Raw genomic sequence first — 20,967 nt, 5'->3', positions numbered from 1 at the left:
AAACCCGTGGACGCAAGGTGAACCGCGTGGTACGCTGTTTTTCGCGTGGTGCAGCTCGATTCTGCATCACAGATAGGGAATCCCGCCGTCCGCCTGCGGGTTCCACAGAGTCACTCGGCGGCGGGCAGGTTCCCGTGTCCATCCAGTCTCGTTTTCACACTTTTCTCGCGAGTCGCTCCGCTTTTCCTGCCGTTTTCAAACCTTTTTGCCGGCTTCTGTGCTGAGGGAGCTGCGCATTACACGCTGGCTACCGGGTGCCTCCGCGTTTCGAGGATAGGTGTCATGGCCGACCACGTCACCTGAGTTTCTCCCGCTCTCTGTCGCCGTATTTTCCTTCGTCTCGCCCCGCCGGCCTAGTCTCTATCTCGCCGACTTCTTGCTTCTGCTCATCCTTCCGGAGTGCGGGTAGCCCCCCGCCCCTCTGCGGACACCCTCAAAGGGGGTTAAGGTCTCCCTCGCTGAAGAGAAGTCCCCTGCGCTTTTTTCGTCTGCGAACAGCCTTCATCCTCGCGTTTCCGTGTCTCCCCCTCGCGGCGCCATGGGGTCGAGCTCGTCGCGAGTCGCCGGCGCGGATGAGGCGCGTCAGCCACTCGGCGGCGCGGGAGAGGCTACGAGGCAAGTGGAGGCTTTGGTGTCCGCAGTGCAGCGGCTCGCGGCTTCTTCCCCAGGGGGACTGAGCGAGGGCCGCAGCGCCTGCCTCGCCTCAGAGGCCATTTTTGCGTCGGCAGACGCGCTCGGTGTGGCGTCTCGGTGTCCTTCGCCTTCGTCGCGCGCGAGTGTCGAGGGCGCGCTGCCGCAGTGGGAGGATCTGTTGCTGTCTCTCGGCGAAGGCGCAGTCCGCACGGCGGCGCTCTCGACGCCCTTTCTCTGGAATGAGCTGCTTCTGCCGCTACTGCAAGGCAACGCGCACAACGGCCAGTTGAAGGCGCTGTTCCTTTTCTTCGCGCGCACGCTCTTCCGCTACGGCGAGGCAGTCGAGTCTGTGCATCGGAGGTGCCAGTCCGCGGCGTCTCCAGCCGCTGACTCAGAGAGCGAACAGCCCCCTGCGGACTCTGCGCCCTTCCCCTGCTCGGATCTCTCCCTCGCAGAGCTCGCTCTTCTCTTGCGAATCCTCACCAAGGCCCTCTGCAGTCGGCTCTCTCTCCCGCAGATTCTCTATCACCTCGAGTACGCCGAGGCCGCCTCCGCGGACGTCACCGCGACCTCCCTCCGCGTGCAGGAGGAGCTCCTGTCCCTCGCCACAGCCTTCTCGGCGGCCTACGTCTCCAAGCGCCAGCGATCTTCTGCCTCGTACGCGCACGCTCCGGGCGAAGACGCCCGCGACTCTGTGGCGCTCCCCAACGGCCTTTCCCTCCCATCCGCCGACGCAGAGTCGCTCGACTCTGCGTCACCGATCCCAGACGCAAAGGGCGGCGCCGCGGAGGGGCACGGCGAGACGCCGCGGCGTCTCTCGCTGCAGACTTCGTCGCTTTCTTCCAAGCGCCAGACGCGCGAGAGCCTCGACTTGAGCGACGACGACTCGACGTCCGACGCGGCGCCGTCTCCGCCGACCGCGCTCCACGGCAGCGTGCTCTCTGGGTCTGCCCGTGCTTCTTCCTCTGCGTCGTCGCTGTCGTCCCACTCGCCTTCGGTCGGCGCGATCGACTCGACAGCCACGCCTGCTACTACTGCGACAGTGGACAGCTGCTCAAGCAGCGAGGCGAGCAAGAAGGCCGCACGTGGCTTCCGCCCCGAAGACGCTTCGGGGCAAGCGGCGTCTCCCGTCGCGGGGGGCGCCGCGGGCGCGTCTCCGACCTTCTGCGCCTTCCTCCTCAGCTACCGCGGCGAAAGCAAAGTCCTCTCCGCGTCGCCGCTGCGCTCTCCAGAGCAGCTGCACGCGGACGTCCTCACGTGGCTCGCGGAGGCCTTTCCGGAGGACGCGGTCGCGGCGCGGGCGCGGGGTTTCCTCTTCCGCACAACCGCGCGAGGCGCCGCGACCTCCCCCCGCAGAGCTGCGCAGGAAGGAGAGGCCTGCGCCAGCGCAGAAGGCAGCCGCGAGGTGTTCCTCTCGGTCAACGACTTGGCTTCGGTGCGCACGCTGGGCGCCGTCCTGACGCCCGTGCGTCTGAACAGACAGAAGGAACGAGCTGAAGGCGGAGGGAACGCGAACAAAGCCTGCGGCGGCCGATGCGAGTGCCGCAGCCCGCCGCCGACCGAGGAACCAAGAGCCAAGACCGGAGACGTGCCCGACGAAGCGGGGCGAGGAGGTGCCTCGGAGGGAGACAGCGCTGCCTACGCCATGGAGCCCGAGAGCGAGGCGAGAGCCGCCAGAGGGGTTCCGGACGGAGCTGACATGTGCACGGTGCGTGAGCGCAGCTGTGCATCCGCCTCGACTGAAGGCGTCGCGCTCACGTCGAAGGCCAGCGCGAAGGTGCTGGTTGCCGAGCTAACTCTGATTCCGCTGTGGATTCCTCTTTCTCCCGAATCTTCTGCGTCTCGCGCTGCGTCGCCTGCCGCGTCGCCTTCGCCGTCGGCTGTGGGCTCGTTGCTGGACGCCATCGTGAAGTTCCTCACCGTCGCGCAGCCTCCGTCGCCGTGCTGCTCGCCGCACCTGATGAGGGCTCACCAGCACCTGTTGGAGCTTCTTCTCGCGCTCTTCGCCGTCGTCTGCCCGCTCCAGCTGACGGCGTCGTGTCTGCCTCGGCGTCCTCTCCCGTCGCCGCACCGGAAGCGACCTCTGCGGCCGCCCGTGGCCGCTGACGAGGCACACGCCGCCTCCGAGTGTGACGGAGAAGCAAACGCATGCGCTGGCGCGCCCTCGCAGCTGCCGCAGGGAGGAAACGCCCCGCGGGGACTTCCACGGGCACACGCGCTGGGGAGAGAGGGCGGCATGCGATCGAGGGAGGAAGGAGAAGAGGCCGGCCAGAGAAACGAGGGAGCCTTCTCAACCAACAGGCCACTGTTCGACGGTCTCCTGATTCCTCCTCTGAGGTCGCCACACGCGAAACTCGCACCGGCGCTCTACGTGTGGCAGCAAGAGGCCCAGAGACAGAGGTACCGACGGTGTATGTACACCGCAGCGGCTGAACGGGGGGGAAGCCTCGCGGCGGACCTCGAAGTTGCAGGCGGAAGACCTTTCCTCCCCGTTGCGGCGGCCTCGCTTCTGCCGGATCTGTGCTTCATGGAGATTATGCTGAGTCGATGGGAGCAAGATAAGAGGCGTGGCGAAACGCGCGCAAAAGGTAAGCGAAGAGACACGAAAAAAACTTCGGCATTTTTCCAGTGTGGTGCGAAGAGCGATTCGTGAGCGCGGCCGCACCCGACAAGCGGTGACGCGTCGCACGACGCCTGCGTAGTCAGCAGACTAATCCCTTGTCGCGTTGTTGTCGTTTTGTTTCGTCTCGATTTTTTGTCTTTCTAGCGGCCCTACTTTCGCCCCTGCCCCATCAAGCAGAGAGGATGTGCAAGTCGTTTTTGTTCTCAGAGTTCGCGGCGTACCTACTGAGCATGATGTGGCCTTCGTCTGCGCTGCTCGCGCCTGCGTCCGCCTCTGCGCCGCCGTCGTTTGTGAGCGTCCCTCCAGCGCTGGCACACTGCGCCCTCTCGGCTGTGCTTCTTCTCACCTTCTATCCTCATCCGCGGACGCGCATGTCCCTGCTTCTCGCGCGGCTGCCTCCGCGCCGCCTTTTCGGTGCGAAGCACCAGCCCCTGGACGCCGGCGCGAGCGGAACAGACCTCTCTCTCGCGAACTCCTTGTGGTCTCCTTCCTTCGCGCCGTCTGCCGCCAAGCCTGCGCCGCCGCCGCTGCATGCGTCCGAGGCGTGCGCGAGTCCGCTAGCGCCTTCGCCGTCGTCTTTCTCTCACGCTCGCGTGTATTCCGCCGTTTTCGAGGAGGCGGGCTTCCTGCCGCGGCGCGCATCGACTCCAGAGGCAAACGTCTTCGCTCTCGCCTTTTCCGCGCTCTACGACGCCTCGCACTTTTCCTCGGATAAGAAAACCGGTCACGCGCAGCACGCGGGCGGACTGCGCAGTCCGGGGGACTCCACTGAGGCCCTTTCTCTCGCGCTTCCTCCCCTGGCGTCGCTCAACTTCGACGGCCTTCTTCTGCAACTCTGCTCGCCGTCGTCCCTGAGCCACCCCCTCAAATCCCTTCTCCTCTATCTTCTCCTCTGCCGAAATAGATGCTTCCGGTGAGAAATCGCAGTTGAACTCGCAGAGAGAACGAGAACTCGGAGAAAGGATCCCAGCGGCTTCGAGTCGAACTGCACATGCCCCGCCGCGTAGTCGTTCGGATGCAGACGAGTTCGCGTCTTTCCGCTGCGCCTAGTCGTCTGGCTCCTCAGAGGGCGGGGCCTTCCGCGTGAGGATGGTGCCTTTTTCCGCGTTTTTGGTCGCGTGTTGTATGTCGCTGTGTCGAGGCGTTCGCTCGGTTTCGAATCCTCCTCTCATCTGCTGCAGCGTGGAGGTGTGTCTGTCTGTCTGCAGACTCTTCTGCCTCTCACGCAGCGACGGCGAGCGCTTAGTGATTCCCCTGCTGCAGCTGTTGAATGCGCTCTCGCGATTCTCTCCTGAGCAAACGCCGCGGGAGAAAGAGGACGGCAGGAGGAGCTCGCCAATGGGCGCCGCCCCCCCGCTCGCGATCATCTGCGCGATATCCCTCATGACGCTCACCAAGGACAAATCCTTCTGCCAAGAGCTGCAAAAGAAGGTGAGACAAAACCGCTGCATTCGCGGACGAAAATACACGCCTCGACGGACGCTGCCGCGGGAGGGGAAGGGAAGGGGGAGGGCGCCTGGGGGCCTGCGCTGGGTTCGCGAACGCTCGCGCAGAAGAAAAGAGGAAACAGAGACAGGACGTTTTATGCCGGTTTCGTGAGACCTCACAAACCGCGGACTTTTCTTGCGCATCGACTTTTTCTTCAGATTTTTTTTCTCGGTGTCTGACGCATCTTCAGCGGTGGCGCGCGGTTGCTGTGCGGAGCTTTTGTTCTGCGCGTGTTTCTCTGCTTTTTTTTGACGCAGTGTCTCGATTTCTGTGCCACCGTTCGCAGGTCGTCGGGCAGCTTCCCTGGGATGAGAAGAAGAAAGTGGTGGCGGATGCGTCGCTTGGAAGCCTCGTCGTCCTCGTTTTGCTGCGCGTGATCTCATGGTAAGCGTCTCGAATACCTCTTTTTGCCGGTCAGCTCTCTTCTTTCTTTGTGGCGATTTCCCTTCTTTTTTCTTTGTTCTTCCTCGACAGCGCCTTGCTTTTCACAGCGTGCCGCCGTCCGTGCCTGCTTTTGTCTCGCAGGAACATTCGGCGATGCGGCGACGTCTTCTTTCTTCTTCTTTGCTCTTCCTGCCTGTTGAACGTCGCGTCGTCTGTCGAGCAACTCCACTGGTAAATTGCGGCTTCACTCGGAACGAAGGCATGCAAGAAATTGGAAACGCGATCTGAAAGACATTCACCTGGCTCCCGCAGGCCGTAAACCGTTTTTGGTGGAGGCGCTGCAGAGATATCGCGCATCGTGGAAAGGAAGTTGCGAGGCGTCTGGACAGGGATTCTCCTCATGATTCGGAGTCATCATCGGCAGAGACGCGTCTTACGTTTTGGAGTCTTTATATCTTCTCTTTTTTTCGTTCCATCTTTTTCTCGTCGATCATGGAAGCGGGAGACGGTGCTTGAATGCACATCTTCTCTGAGTCGCCTTTTTCTTCTCAGGTACGTGGCGGACCGCCTGGCAGATTGCGCAGCGGGGCTCCTGCGTCAGTTTGCGCGTCGCCTTTCTTCTCTCTCGGCTGCGTTTCCGACGGGTGAGGACGCCCTCGGCAGAGTGGAGGGCGGCGGGGAGGCCGCGCTGTGTAGCGCGCGCGCCGAGAAGGATGAAGCCGCTTCGCGCGAGGCTTTCGCACAGAAAACGCAAACGCGGCGCGAGACGCGCGCGCGCAACAGCAGCCGCTTCCTGAGCGAGTTCGACGGCCTCGAGCTGCTGTTGCTGGCGTGCCGCAGCGTCGTTCAGTTCCTTGCGGTGGCGCTGCGGCCGCCACTGCTGAGTCGGAATCTCCCGCTGCTCTACGCAGTCCTCCGCCTCTTCCCGACGTCGACGGCGAAGGAGCTTCTCAATCGCTTCGCAGACGCGTGGAGGTCTCTGGGGGCGAGTCGTCATCTGCCCTCAGCCGACGCGGAGGGCGCCTGCGAGAGGCGCCTCGCCTGCGCGTCCTTCTCTTCCCACGCTTCCACGCTGTCGCTTGCCTCTCCTGGTGAGCGCGGCGAGGCGGCGGCACGAGCAAAGGCAGAAGGCGAGGTAGCCGCACAAATGCCGCGGACGTCGATGTCTGAGACGCACCGGCTGGTTGCGACGCGAGTCAGCTTGCTCCTTGGCAACGAGCTGCGCCTTCTCGTCGACCTTGTTCAGCTCTTCACCGCTTCCATCGAGGACGCGTTCCGCGAGGGAACCGCTGTGGAGGAAGACGTGAGTCTGCTACACTTTGTGAAACTTCTCAAAATGCGAGGCGCCTCTTTGTGGGGAGGAGAACGGCCAGCGGGGCGGACGTGAATGTCAGGCAAGAGATTTGGATGATGAGGAAGAGTTGGGCGCTGAGGGAGAAGTAAGACGCGTTTCTTCTCGAAAGCGAGACAGGAGAGCGAAGGCCCTCCTTCTCCAATCTTCGTGCATGCGTGCGGTTTATATATAGCTCCCCGTTTCGTCTCCAGTCTAGGTTTTTCCCTTTCCTTCACGCGTCCCCTGTGGAGTTGGAGACCCCGTTTTGGTGCGTATTTTCATCCTTTTTCAGGGCGAGACGAGTCGGCGCGTCGTGGAACAGGTCGCGGCGAAAATCCCGCCGCCGAGTCGAGACCGGAGTTTCTACCCGCTGCAGCAGATGCCGGTTTTCCTGTATCGATCTGAAAACGAATCCGAAGAGGAGTCGCAGACTTCGCAGGGGGAGGAGGGTCGGAAGCGCCAGATGGAGAGACTGAGAGAGGTAGGTGCTGCGCACGTCTTCGTTTTAGAGAAATCTCTGAGTCAAGCTTCCCCCTCCTCATGGTGCGCCTCGCTTAGATCTTTTCCTCTTCATGCCGCGAGATGACACCGCGAACGCGCGAGATCTTCCTCCTTGTGCGGCCTGCTTCATCGCGTCTGTCTGCGGTTGACTCTGTGCGTGCGTCGTTCAGAGTTTCCTGGCATGCGGCGCACCTGAGCAGCTCAACTTCACCGAGAGCTGGGAGTCCTCGGCATTCTTCTTCCCGCTCGTCTGGCGCTCCATCGACGCGCTGTTCCCCGACCGCGTCTGCTGGGATCGCGCAGCGGCGCCCGCGACAGTGTTTTGACGCGGCGCCGACACCCTGCGAGCCTCGAAAAATTGGCTCCCTCTCTTCTCTCGCGATTCATTGCGACCTATTGAAGAGAGTGCGGCAAGTGCCTTGGGGGATCGTCCTCGGCTGGCGTCGCGTTGACAATCGCGCGTGAGACGCGTGGGAGACGCTCGGCGCTGCAGAAGTCAGGCCCGCGGGAGGCGTCGCAGTTTCTGGCTGCAGAGGGAAGGTGCTCAGAGAGGCGAGCGCCTCTGCGATTAGGAGGAGGGTGTGTGATGTGTGATGCGCTAAACATTTTTAAGAGACAACTTCAACCTCGAGGCGGCGCCGGGGAAGGAGCCGTCGCAGTCGATCGGCATCCGAATTACGTTTTGTGTCTGCTTTATGCGCCAGTGAACGCGGCCCTAGAATCTCTATAAAAATTGCCCCGTTAGACTGGCCTTTGCGGAGGCCTCAGACCGTCAGGCAGCCTCAGCGAAGAATGTGAGAGTCTCCCCTCGAAGAAGCAACGCGTTTTTCTGCAGTCGCCGAACGCTAACCATGGCAAACACATCTGGGGCCAAGATGCGTCGACCTCTTCCTCTATACACAGTATGCATCTATTACTAAAAATATATATATATATGTATATATGTGTATATATTTGTATACGTATATGTATGTATATGTATGAATGCGCTGCGATTCTGTATGGTAGATCCGCGACGCGTGACGAGGCAAGTAAGCCTCGTCGCGAGAAAGTGCCCAGAAGAGAGGGCGAAGGTGAATACATGCTGTGGTGCCTAGTTCGCGTGAACGTTTACAGAAAAATCTGCCCAATCTCGGAGAGGACCGACTATATATAGGGCGGAATTCCGCCACTCTGAGAATCAAGCTGCGTGTCCCTTGCATCTATAGTACAGACAAACGCAGGATATATGGATATGCACCTATCGAGGCCAAAGGACTCACACCTATACAAAAGTAACATATATATATATATATATATGTTTATCTACAGTCGTGTGCATATTCCGAGACGTCGGTTACGCAGGGTTGCCACGCAGGTCGCCCCGAGACCCCGATGAAGTGAGAGACTTCGAAAGGGGTTCCGGCGATTCCTCCGGAGGAATCCTGCCAGCCGTCTGTGAATAGTTCTTCCCCCACAGAGAGCTCTGAAGAAATAGACCATAAACTTGCACGCAAGCAAATATATTTATATATACTCACATATGTGTGATGACGAACGGATTTTCCGAATGAGAGAGTGGCACTCTGCCTGAGAGGCACGCTCCTCCCGAGGGCCCGCATACTACATGCTACATATATATATATATACATATATATATATATATATATATGGCTACAGAGATAGGTAGATGTTCCTTTATATATATATATATATATATATATATATATATATATATATTCCGAGCGAGGTTGATGTGTGAGCACGCGCGGACGAAGATGGAAGGATCTGCGCGCGCCTGCTACTATTGCTGCACAACTGCAGTGACCAAGTCAAAAAATAAGTATATATAGTCTATATGTATATACATATATATATATATATATATATCATATTTACATGCGCATCTGCAGACAGTAGCGCTACCATATATATATATATATATATATATATATGAATTTATAACAACTCTGGTCATGCTGCGGGCATGATGCACAGCCGCGATCGTGTCGTTACCTGCATGGATAGGTGAGTTTTGGAGACGCATGCGAGGAATCCAGAGACTCGCATGCGGCGAGGACTTCCCAGAAAAGGAGCATCGCGCGCCTCGCTCTGAGTGCGACTGCACGCGAGCCTGGCGCCAGCATGGCGTGAAAAGGCAGTTCATTAAAAAGAAATTCAGCCATGGGAACGCAGCCTCGCGCGCTTCGAAGTCCTACACGGATTCCTTGGACCTTACAGACATCCACCCTTCCCAGAATCGAATCCCTGCGGTCTCACCCTCGTCTCACATCACGAACGCGTCGATAGCGAGGCAAACACACATTTACGATGCTACATGTTCAGTCGCACACGTTGGACTACGCCGGCACGCCACCGCCGTCTCACTCAAGGCCTCTTCGCGCAGAGACATTTGCCCCGCTCTGCTGCTTTTCTCCTTCACTTCGCATCCTCTTCAATGCAAAACTGCCGCGCCTTTGCAAGTCTGGCGAACTCTAGGATTTAGGGTTTACGAAGCTCCAGGCTCCCGGTCTTCTGCCTCTGCCTCTGGCTGGCTCCGCCCGCCTTATTCATGCGCGCTCGCCTCGCCGTCTTCGTTTCTCTCCACTCTCTCTCATTGTCTTTCTCTACTTCTATTTCTTTCTGCTCCTTTCTCTTCGTCCGCTTTAAACCGCCTCCTGTCTCTTGGTTCGCTTTAAAACTGCCTCACTTCATCATCGCCCTCGACGCCCGCCAGTTCCGCGCGCAAGTCTCGCATGCACTTCATGGCTGTGGCGATCTGCGTGGCGAGGTTTTCGCGCGTGCGTCGTTCCTCCCGCAGGGCGGTCTCGACGCGTCTTCGTTCCTGCTTCATCTGCGTCAGGCTCGCCTCGATGTGCTGGAGGAGAAGAAACGCGATGCGCAGCTCGTGCTCGGCGCGACGCAGCAAAGTCTCCATTTGTCGCCTTTCTGCGTCGTGCGTCCGCGTGTGCGCAGCCAGCGCCAAGGATGCTCGCGTCCGCTCTTCAGCCTGCGCGAGGAAAGCCCGGCGCGCCTTTTCATTTTCCTCCTTCTCACGAAAAAACACTCGCCGAAGCGCCTTTTCCTCCTCGACAAGCCGCGACACCTCCGCGTCGCACCTAAGGCAGCCGCAGGACACGAAAAAACAACAACCTCACTCTTGGAAGCAGCCAGTCCACGCGCAAGGCGAGAGCGAAGAGGCGCACGCGCCGAGAAAGGGCCCTCCACAGAAAAATCGGCGGCAGCACAGGCCGCGGACGCGAAGACAGCGGAAAAGAGACACCAGACAAGTTGTTGCGGCGTGTGGGCAACCCGCCGTCCGAACGCGAGACGTGGAGAGGAGGCGAGACGAAAAAGACTCGGCGAGCTTCTGCGGCTCGCACGCAGCCAGACGAATCCTCCTGTCGCATCGCGACACGGAGATGGAGGGTCTACGGTTTGGAGGGAGGGTGGCGAGCGGCGGTTTCTCTTCAGCAGTGAGACGCGCAGACGGCAAGACGCGGGGACTTACAGCCGCACGTGGGTCTGGAGTTCCTCGGCTTTCTTGAGGAGAGTTTCGCGGTCCGTTTGCTCGGCGATGGCCTGTCGCAGCTGCGCGAGTTGGCGCTCGTGGTTAGCCACCTCCGCCGCTCTGCGATCGACTTCCTCTTCCAGCTGCAGCGCCTCGCGCGGCAGGCTCTCGGCGTCTTCGTCGCTCTCCTCGCCGCCGCTCTCGTTGTCGCTGTCCCTCGCTACGCCCTCCGCGGCGAGCGCCTCGCGCTCCGCCGCCACCAGTGACTCGAGAAGACGAAGGAAACGCAGCGGCGCCGCGGGGACTGACGTCGCAGATTCCTCCTCGGCGCGCGAGAGCACATCGACAACCTCGGGGAGAGACTGCAGGCGAGGCGGCAGGAGGCGCACGAAGGGCGCGAGGGAAAACCCGCCCCCCCTCTCGCCCGCCTCTTCGCCGCCGTCTCCCGGAGATAGAACAGCCGCACACGCCGGCGAAGACGCAGAAACGGCACTCGACGCATCGAGCGAACCCGCCGCTTCCAACGCCGCTTGCCGCCGCTGCAAGGCACGCGTGTAGACCTGAGAGAGAGCGAAGCCAAAAGTCTACCTTTTCTCCAGTTTGAATGCATACAAGACACAACTGGCCTGCAGTGATTCTAACAGGCTTGGCGACAATCACTCGCACAAGAAAACACACGCGATGACAGGTCTGCCGCCCTCGCACTCGCGCGCAGACCTCTGGGTGCATGCGCGCGAGTCTGGCGGATTTTAGCTACATCCCCGCGAGGATGCCTGGATACTCAGTCTCTCTGAAGCCGCAACGAGCTCCTTAAAGCGTCATGTTTGCTCCGCACTCGCTTTCAGACGGCCAAGTGCTACTCGGCATGCGTCCGTTCGACCCCCTCTGCATGCCTGCGTGAGCAAGTCTCTGGCGCAGTCGGGAATCGATGAGATGCGAAGACGAGATAAAAAAACTTTTTTCATCCTCTGAGCTCACCTCAAGCGCTGCCTCGGTTTGGCGCGCGTCAATCTGCAGCTCTCGCCTCGCCTGCTGTTTGAGTTCGTACTCGAGCCGCGCGCGATCGAGGCGATTTCGTTTTTGACTCAGTTCCTCGCGAAGATGCCTCAACACCTGTTCGCGGAAATCTGCTTGCTCTTCGAGCTTCTGGCGCCGCTGGGGCGCAGCTGCAATCAGCTAGAGAGACAAGCAAAACCACAAACAGAGACGATACATCGACAAATCCTTCCAAAACGGTCTCGCCCTCCATGAAGCGTGCAACGCTTTCTCGCAAGGCACCTCCCCATACATACAAATATTACAAAAAGAAAAAATAAGTATAAATATGTGGAATATACAGTCATATATATGTATGGATAGAGGCGCACGCACGTGTGTAGATGGCCAGGAAGACGCACGCATCACAAAGGTCTGTCTTGTTTATCAGAGCGCGGATCTCACGCTAGACTCGCACTCCCCATACTGCCTACGTAGACTCCCGCTGCGGAAGCATGCCTCTTCTTGCATGTAGGTGTCTGCTTTGCGTGCCTATAGACTCGTCTGTGTTTGCATGAAATGGAGATACTGGGGCGCGAAGTCGACGCGCGAATACCTCCCTCCTCTCTGCTTGGCTGCATGCGTGACGCGCGCGAGAACGCGCTCCAGATCTTCGCGTCTCACCTGCTCCACCTCCATCCACCTGTTCCGCGTCCGTGTCGCTTGGCGCTTGAGTGCGGTCGCCTTCTCCGCAGCCTCTTGAAGTCGCGCATGCGCGCGGCGCTCCGCTTCGCTCTGTTCGTCTGCGGCGCGCTTCGCCTCTCCCTCCTGCGCCTCCTTCGCAAGCAGCGCAGCCCTGAGCAGCTGTTCGTGACGGTCCCGCGCCAAGAGAGAAGAAAACAACGACGCCAGCTGAGTCGCGAGACGATGCTCCAGCGAGCTCGCCCGCAGGTGCTGAAGATACAGCGCCCCGCACGAACCGAAGCCGAATGGAACGCGCCACAGAAGCCAGAAAACAACTCTAGCGTGCTCAGAAAGTGGATGCAACGAGAAGGGGCGGGCGGCGACGGACCGCAGATCTACGCAGAGAGCTCGGGGCTCGGGGGAGAGAGAGACAGCAGAGAAGAGAGAGCGAACGCGTAGGAGAGAGTGCACGCTGGAGCAGCCGGCAACGCGACACAGAGGCGCCCTCACGGACAGACGCATTTTTCACAGTGAACCAGATTCAGAAAAAAGCGCGGATACCCCACGAAGCAGCAAGCAGAGTCGCCAACAGGCGGCCGGGAGGACGCACCACGGAAACGGACCGTTACAACTATATGCAGATCCACACAAAAAGTCTCTGAAACGCACACGAAAAGAGAAGAAAAACAACCCGACCCCAGCTACGACATCGGCAGACTCGCGTTTCAACACACTCAAGTGTGTCCCAAAGCGGGCACGCCAGGTGTGTGTGTTTTTGGCATACCAAGCTTTCGAGTCTGACGCGCGTTTTCGTGAGAAAACCCGTGGCTCGGGCAGCGTCTCTCTTCATCTCTCGCCTTTTCCGCCGCAAATGTCTCAGTTTCTTCAGAACTGCGAGCATATCGTCCTCGCCGCCTCTCGCGCCTGCAGAGTTCATTCTCTCTCTCTTGCCCGTGTTTCGACTTGCACGCGCTTCATGCTCGGAGTCGCCTGCCGCCTCCTCGGCTCGCCCCAGAGAGTCCCTGCCGCAGGCCTCTCCCTCGCCCTGCGAGTGGAGACTAGCTAACGTGCGGGCGTCTCCCCGCGTCGCAGCATCCGCCTCGTCGCCGTTTTTCCCGCGCCGCCACTCGACTGCGAGGTCGTCTCTCGGCGACGCGCAGGCGAACGGACACCCCACTTCATTCGGATGGTCGCGAAGCGAGAGAGAAGAAAACTGTCGCTGTCTCTCTCTTCGTTCTTCGTGCGTCGCCCCACCCCCCTGAGGCAGCGCTGGCAGCGAGGAGGCCGAGCGTGCACAGCCGCAGAGGCTCCCGCGGCGACAGTCTCCTCGCAGGCGCGCCGGGTCCTGCGACAGGGGCCTCTCCAGTCGCCGACGCGGCTCGTGAGTCCCTTCCGACGTCTGTCTCCACGCGGCGGCCCCTCGCGCCTCGCGGCCTCGAGGCCCGCCAGGGGCGCCGCCCCCCCACGACACAAGCGGACTCCTGCGCGCCGCGACGAGTTTCTGGCGCAGCTGCATCAACGCCTTTTCGCGCTGGAGGCGCCCGCGCTGACTCTCGCCTTCCTCCTGAACCTGCTGCAGCAAAAGCTGGATGACGGCGAGTCGCCCGCGCAGGATCACGAGCTCACGTGACGGCGCGCCTGCGCCGGCGCTTTCCGGACTCTGCGCCTCCAACGACGCAGCTGGCGACGTACTCGAGGACTCCCCGCGCGCGGGGGACGAAACAGCGGACAGATGAAGCGTCCCAGGAGGGAGCGCCGAGCAGTGCAGGTCGCTGCTCTGCGCAGGCGGCCCTGTCTCCTCGCGTCTCGGCTCCTCTTGCTCGCTCTCCTCCTGAGCCGCAGCATCTCCTCGCCCGCCGCCTCCTTCGCGGGAGTCCCGCCCGCGTCTCGAGGCTCCGCGCGCGGTCTTCGAGGCTTCTCCTGGAGCGGCGGCCTGCCGCCTCGCATCACCTGGCGGCTTTCCAGCGCCGAGCGCGGCGTCGGCGAGGTCGCGGCCTCCGACGCCGTTCGTAAACGCCGCCGGAAGCCCCGCCGCAGGAACTGCCGCGCTCCAGGGCCACGCAGGGATCCACAGCAGAGATAGGGCGGCGAGGCGCTGGAGCGCGACGCTGGGGCTTTGCTGGCTGAGGCGGAAAAGCAGCGGAATAAGGCCTGAACGCAGAAACGCGCGAGACAAGGCCGACGGCGAGACGGCTGCGTCGAACCGCAGCGACGGCGCTGCGCCGAAATGCGCAGAAAAGGGGTGTTTGCGTGTCGAGGTCGGTGGCGAAGACGCGGAGGCAGACGAACACACAGAGAGCGCACGGCCGAGCGAAGAAAAGAATGGGAGTCCGGATCCCATGAACGGCTGCAGCGAAGAAGGGCGGCGCGCCCGCCGCGCCCGCTGCGAAAAGCGAGACGAAGAAGAGGAGGACGGAGACGGCAATCGCACCGGCGGGACGAGAGACGCCTGTGCACCGCTGAAATCGAACTTCCGCGACCCGTCTACACTAGCCACAGGAAGAAGCGCCTCGACAGACAGGCGTATCCGCTGATTCCCGCGCTCTGCGGCGTCGGCGAGCGCGTGGACTCGCGCCGGCAGCCGAGGCCCTTCGGAGGAAGCGCCCGCTTGACCTCGCCCGCAGGCAGGCGGAGGAGGGTCGCCGGGGAAGCAGCCCGCGGGCGCAGAAGGAGGAGCCGAAGAAGCGACCGGCAGCCCGGAGGCTTTCTGACCCTCCGCGGGACTCGCCAGTGAGGAAGCGCGGCATGCACCGACCGGGTTCGAGTCGTCGCTTTGCCCGCGACCCCCTCCACTGCTCGCTTCTTCCTCGCGCACGGCTGCGTCCTGTTCCTCCAGAGAGAGGACTAGAGGCCGCGTGGCGGGTTCCTCTTCGGCGAGGCTGCGTTCTTCGCGCTTGAGCGCGTGGAATAACGGATTCGCGCGCGTCGCGAGGACCGCCAGCAGCCAGCAAACGAAGAAGGAGATTTCCATCGCCGAGGCCTCCCGCGCGCCGCTCTGGTCGTCGGCGTTGACCTCTTCCGGCGTCTCCGCGCCCCGCGAAGGCTCGGGAGAGAACGGAGACGAAAAGCGCGCAGGACCCGACGCAGGCGACGCCACCGCAGAGGCGGGCGACGAGCGAGAAGAGGGCGGCCCCCCCTGCCCTGGAGCAGAATCGAAACAGGGCGGCGGCTGCCCGTGCGGACGGCGCCGCGAACTGGGGGACTCGGAGCCCGAAGAGGAGAGACGAGACTCTGAGGGAGAGGTGGAAGGAGACAGAAGAGGCGAAGAGAAAGAAGAAGAAAGCAGAGGCAGGAGACGACTGGACATGCCCGGCTGCAGGAGGTAGTGGAGAAGCGCCGCACTGACGCCACGGCTCGGCAGCTGAAAAATAAAAGAAAAACCACAAACGCATCGCTCTCTCATCTGCATTCACTTTCTCTCTGCCAGGCGGGTTGTCTTCAAACAGCGTCGTACGTTTGATGGAAAGGATGCTCATGTGGGAAGGCGGGGGGAAGCCATTCAGGACATCCCTGCCACTCTTGTTTTTGCCTCCTCCTATCTCTATTCCTGCGTACCTCTCCCTTCCTCTCGCGTCTTCCGTCCTCTCTCTCAGCCGCTCTTCCTCTCCTTTTTCCTTTCCTCCGCTGATTTCCTCTTAAGTCCTTTCTACAGCCACGCTCCGCTACGGCTAGGCTTCATCATCAGCTGATTCTTCCCCGCTTTATCTCTTCTGCGCCTTGAGTGCGTCGATTTTCTCTCTTGAAAAGCCCTACCTGCGCCTCAGCTGGTTTCTTGAGCGAACGCATGAGAAGCAGAAGAGGCAGGGCGCCAATCGCCTCGGCAGCTTGTTTCGCGCGCGCAGCGTTCCCGCGCTTTTCCTTTTCTTCTCTCGCGGCCGGCTGCGACCAGCCGCCGCACGCCGCGCCGGCAGCTGGGCGCGCAGCGGAGCAGGCGCCCAGCGCAGCCTCCGCGGAAGCAGAAAGCGCGGAAGTCGCGCCGGCCGAAGCGGCAGGAGAAAGCTCGGGATGCGAGGAGACCCCACAGAGGGACTGAGAAGAGGACGAGGCGACGGACTGAGGAAGAGTAGCTGGCGCTGACAGAGGGGAAAGGTGTGCAGAGGCGGACGCGCCGCGGGCGCCAGGGGGGGCAGGAGGAACCTGCGAAGGCGGAAGGCTGCGGTCTCCGCGCCAGTGCGGAGAGACAAGGGCCCCGCGGAGACGTCTGCAGGGCGCCTGCGGCTGCAGCAAGAAGTAGGATCTCGTCGACCGGAGGAGCGAGGCCAGAAGCAGCGCACAGAGAATTCGCGCGGATGTCGCGCACCGGGAGGTGTAAAGGAGGGAGAGAATCTCCAGGCCGAGCGACTGCGGGCTGGTCAGAGCCTGAGAGGCAGCGCGAAACACAAAACGCAACGCCGCGTGTAAAATGTGCACACGAAAAAGACAAAGAAGCCGCGGCGCGTCAACATCAAACCCAGGGTGGGGAGAATTGAAGATACGACACCTCGCAAATCTCGCAAAAATTCGAAAAAGACACACGCCGCCCACACCGCGGCTGGCGATGGGCGCGTCTTTCCGTGCCGAGGTTGCTGGAGAGAGCCTCGTACGCAGACGCCTGTGGCGAAAGTGCGAGAGCGAGCCTCTAGAGGAGGGGAGGGAAAGGCCGGCGAGCTCGTGTTAGGCCGTAACGCGGGATGGCGGTACGGGATGAAAGCAGCATCGAGGACGCGGATCGACCAAACCCCTGCGACTGCAGCGACAACAGAAAGCGAGTTCGTGAGCGAGAAGAGAGAGCAGAAACCCGAAGCCGAAGTGTGTGTCTCGCGTTGTTTCCTTACTCGCCCGACGCCGACCAAAGGCAGGGCGGTCCACAGCAGCAGCGCAACGAAGCTGTGCAGGCGCCCCTTCAGAGCCTTCCGAGTCTCCTCGGTCTCGTAAAACGAAAGAGAAAACGAGGGCGAGCGAGAGCGGCGCGGCCGCGGCCTTCGAAGTCGAGGCGCGCGCGCGCCGGATGGACCGCTACCCTTTCGCGAAATCTCTGCGTCACTGCTCGTGTCCGTGTTTCCGGAGCTTTCTCCGCAGCCCGCCCCCGCCAGTGAGCAAGGAGCAGAAGACGCAGAAGAGGGAGAGAGGCCGGCTGAGTGTCTACCACGGCGCTTCAATTCGAAATCCCCGTGCGAGTCAAGGGGCGGAGGGAGACCTGCATGTCCGCAGCCCAACCGCATCTCGGCTCCAAAGTCGCTCTCGCGGCCCTCGGCATCTCGACTCCTTCGCGACTGACGCCCGCCGCCGCGCCTGGAGGCATCTGCAGCCTCGGGCATCGGCCCTTCGAAGCCAGAAGAGGCGCTCGAAGCCGGCGAGATGCACCTCCTGCGTCTTCCTCTCGACTTGTGCTCCAGTTCGTCTCTCTTGATGCGCACAGCGGCCGCCACGACGTCCCTCGTGACCACGCGAGACAGCGGCGAGAGAGGCACCATGCACAGGAGCATCTGGCGTTTCGCGCGTCGATGGAGCGCAGCGAGAAGCGCAGCCGGCGCCGGAGAGCTGTCGTCCTCCTCCGCGGAGAGGTCGCTCCCCAAGCTGCTGCCCGCGCTGGTGGCAGAGCTCAGTTCCTCATCTGACTCGTCCCCCTGTGCAACGCCGCCATGCAGAGTCTGGCACAGGTTTCCCTCCCGCTCTTCTTCGGCTTCGCGACCCGTGTCGCCACTCGCCGCCCGTTCGCTGCGTTTTTGTCGCGATCGTCTGTCGCCATCCTTCCCTCCCCCCCGCGTCGGGCTCGCTTCGCCTCCCGGCGCAGCTGACGCTCGCGGCGAGCGAGAAGACGACGAGCGAGATCGTCGTCTTCTCTCTTCACTTGGGCCGCTCCCGCCTCGCGCCCTGCCCCCCCCCTCGGGGCTGTCGCGCGAGCCGAGAGGAGTCGGCGCACTCTGCTTCCGCAGGAGCAAGAGGTCTCTCAGCCGCAGAAGGCCTTCGCAAGAGGTCAAGAAAAACAGAAATTCCTCCGGGCACACCTCCACCAACGTGATACAGAGACGCATGCAGGCGTCTGCGACGTCCAGGAGGACGCGCAGGTGGTCGCCCGAGGCTCCGGCGGCCTGTCTCCCTCGCTCCGCACATCCGGCTCGCCCCCCACCGCCAGCTGGACGAGGTAACACTCGCGACCGCCGTTTCCCTTTTGGCGTCCGGCGCTCGCCGCTTCGCTCTAGGCACGCTCCCTCTGGACAAGAATTCGAAGGCGCATCTGTGCCGGGCGGCTCCTCGGGCGAGTCCACGGCTCGATCTCTCCGCCGACGTCGCGCGGCGTCTCCGTCCTCTGAAGGAGACTGCGAGCGAGAAGAAGTGGACGAGGCGGAAGCGAGAAAAGAAGACGAGGGAGAGAGCGACCTCCACGAGCCGCCCTCCCAGCAGCCCTGGCGCCCGAGGCGCTGCAGGCGCCCGCCTGCAGCGCCTCGGACGCTGGCCTGCCGCTTGAGGCGTCGCGTCGCCTCGGCGTGGACCGAAGTCGCCGCGTACTCGAGGAGGCGAAAGACCAAGACGAAAGCGCGAGCCTGCATAAGCAGCGGAAGCACGAGCGGGCGCGAGAGAGCGAGGAGCAACGAGAGTAAGTCGACGACCTGCAGCTGCATGAACGCAGGCAAGTACAGGCCGTCGCTCACCATGCAGAGGAGACGTAGAATGAAATGTGGATGGCACAGCCGCCAAAGCTCCGGATCGAATCGCCTCGCAGCCGGCCCGCGGGAGGCCGCGCCGCTCGCCCCGGGGTCATCAGGAGCAGTCTCCCGCGCGTGCGCCGGCGGGTGCGCCTCGTTCAAGCTCGCCAAAGGCCGTGACGCGAAAGGCGAAGGGAAGAAGGCCGCCGCCGAATCGGCGGAAAAAAGCTCCGCATCCGTGCATGAGGTCAAATTTCGGGGGAGTGGAAGCGCCGCCGCCAGCGACCCTCGCTCGCAGCCCTCAGCCGCAAAACCTCTCTCCACCCCGCCCTCTGGCGCCTCGCCTCCTTCTCGTTGTCTCGCGGCCTCCCTGGCGTCGCGCAGTGCTGTGCAGACGAGGTCTCTGAGTCCCGAGAGAGTCTCTTGCGTGGCGAAGAGGACTGAGACGTCGCAGGCGCCGCTGCGTCTTCTCGCGGGCGCCGTCAGGACGAAGAACCGCGCCATCAGCGCAGCCGCGTGGCTCGCCTCGAAGAAGGCCCAGAAAGGCGCGAGGAGGAACACTTCTTCGCGGAGCAGAAGGCGATGGAGGAAGCGCTCGAGCTCCCAGCGTCTGTCTTCGACGAACAGTGGATCCATGTTGCCGAACACGCGCTTCGGCGGAAGCGCAGACACGATGGAGCCCTTCCCCACGCAGCGCCTGCAGGCGGGAAGGCCGTCGTCTCGACTCCACAGGCGCGCCTCTGACGCATGCGCGCGGAGCAACGCGTCCCGAGGGCCGCGGGCGCCCAGGGCGCGGTCGCCATCCGCCTCAGACCGCGGTGAGCGAAGGCGATGATGCTCGCAGCGGCGCGACAGCAGCGAGGGAAATCGCAAGGGCGCTTGGAACGGCTGGCTGCCGTCAGAGGGGCCGCCAGGGCCGCCTTCCAGAGGCTGCCTCGCGTGCCTGTCTCCTCGGTCCTCATGCGCGGGAGGCGCACACTCAGAGGAAGCCTGGCTGCCAGGCACCACCACGAGGTCGGAAGGCCTCTTCACAGAGGGACAGATGAGCCCCAGAGCCGAGGATCTCTTCTGCAGTCCACGGGGCGAAGCGGGGGGCGAAGCCGTCGCGCACAAAATGTGGGTGCATGAATGCGAGAGGAGGCGATCTAGATCCTGAGCCAAACGCTGGAAGTCACTGAAGCGACGCCGAACGGTACAGACGACGCCCATATCCGAAAACTGAACCAAGTAACACATGTGGGTCATCCACACGCCGCGGTTCACAACTTCCGCGTGTGGAATGGTTACAGCGAAAGGGAGGGGCGCCTCATCGTCTATGTGCTGGCCGAGTCCGAGGGTGCCGCACTCGTGGAGATGAGACCTGCTCGAAAAGTTCCCCACGAGCCCTGTCATTTGCTCGTCGCCGACATCCACCCGCTCGTCGGCGTATGCGGGGGCTCCGTGTAGACTGTCCATTCTGGCTGGGTGCGGCGCGACAGATCTGAAAACGGAGGGAAAGCCGGGGCTCAAACAAAGAGAGCCACACAGCCCGCACAGTCGAAGTCAGGCGAAACCGGCAAGCAACCCCCACCAGTTGAGTTGCACGACCGCCGTTGGGCTTCACAAGCGAAGAAGACTTTGTAGGGCGCCACTACGCGCAAATGAACGATCTGAAGAGATAACTGGTATGTGAATGTCCACAGGTAGCGCTGGGCTCCCATTCCTCAGCGGAAGTCGACACTGGCAGCATCCGGGCCCTTCTGGGCGGCAAGAGGCTAGCTTCATGTGCGGCATGACGCTTATCAGGGAGCACGTCGATATGGAAGAGACAAAGGCAAAAAAGCCTTTGCGTTTTGCCACGCAGGTTGCGCACAGTCACCGTTGTGACCATGAGAGACAGCTGGAGCGGCACTTTCATCCGCGCGAACGGAACCAGAGCATGGTGCTGCTGGGACGACAATTCCAATCGCAGCTTGGCTTATGTCTTTGTGTGGAGCAAGATAAAATGCGAACCGGACAGCACGAAGACGGCAACTTCCACGGTGCTTGCTGAGACAGGGACACATCTTCCTCGCGAGAGACTCTCGAAGAGATACACAGTGACGAGGTGCCTCTCCGAAACTGCACAGCAACCCCGCTGAACTTGCCCGGAGACAAATGATCGCTAATTCAAAACAGGCGTACCATTCGTTGCAAAGGTCCTGCAATGGTTTATCTGCATGCAGTTTTTGACTGACAGCTCGTCGAGCGC

General features: G+C 61.7%; 2 protein-coding genes across 2 annotated transcripts; one reads left to right on the top strand and one right to left on the bottom strand.

Moving 5' to 3' along the window:
- Positions 1-538: 538 nt before the first annotated feature.
- BESB_001780 (uncharacterized protein) lies at positions 539-7,288 on the top strand (the record flags this gene model as incomplete). The annotated part of the gene is made up of 8 exons (XM_029358933.1): positions 539-3,221; positions 3,464-4,169; positions 4,465-4,687; positions 5,031-5,128; positions 5,270-5,359; positions 5,681-6,431; positions 6,754-6,942; positions 7,133-7,288. 8 exons carry the CDS (start codon positions 539-541, stop codon positions 7,286-7,288), a joined length of 4,896 nt encoding a protein of 1,631 aa, XP_029221845.1.
- Positions 7,289-9,636: 2,348 nt separating this feature from the next.
- Positions 9,637-20,192, bottom strand: BESB_001770 (uncharacterized protein; the record flags this gene model as incomplete). The annotated part of the gene is made up of 7 exons (XM_029358932.1): positions 9,637-10,060; positions 10,453-11,012; positions 11,431-11,628; positions 12,112-12,381; positions 12,896-15,472; positions 15,865-16,470; positions 16,926-20,192. 7 exons carry the CDS (start codon positions 20,190-20,192, stop codon positions 9,637-9,639), a joined length of 7,902 nt encoding a protein of 2,633 aa, XP_029221844.1.
- Between the last annotated feature and the right edge of the window lie 775 nt (positions 20,193-20,967).

This window comes from Besnoitia besnoiti, chromosome I (genome assembly GCF_002563875.1).
Source record: "Besnoitia besnoiti strain Bb-Ger1 chromosome I, whole genome shotgun sequence".
NCBI lineage: Eukaryota > Apicomplexa > Conoidasida > Eucoccidiorida > Sarcocystidae > Besnoitia > Besnoitia besnoiti.
The sequence above is the reverse complement of the archived record's forward strand: the minus strand, read 5'-3'. Positions and strand labels throughout refer to the sequence as shown.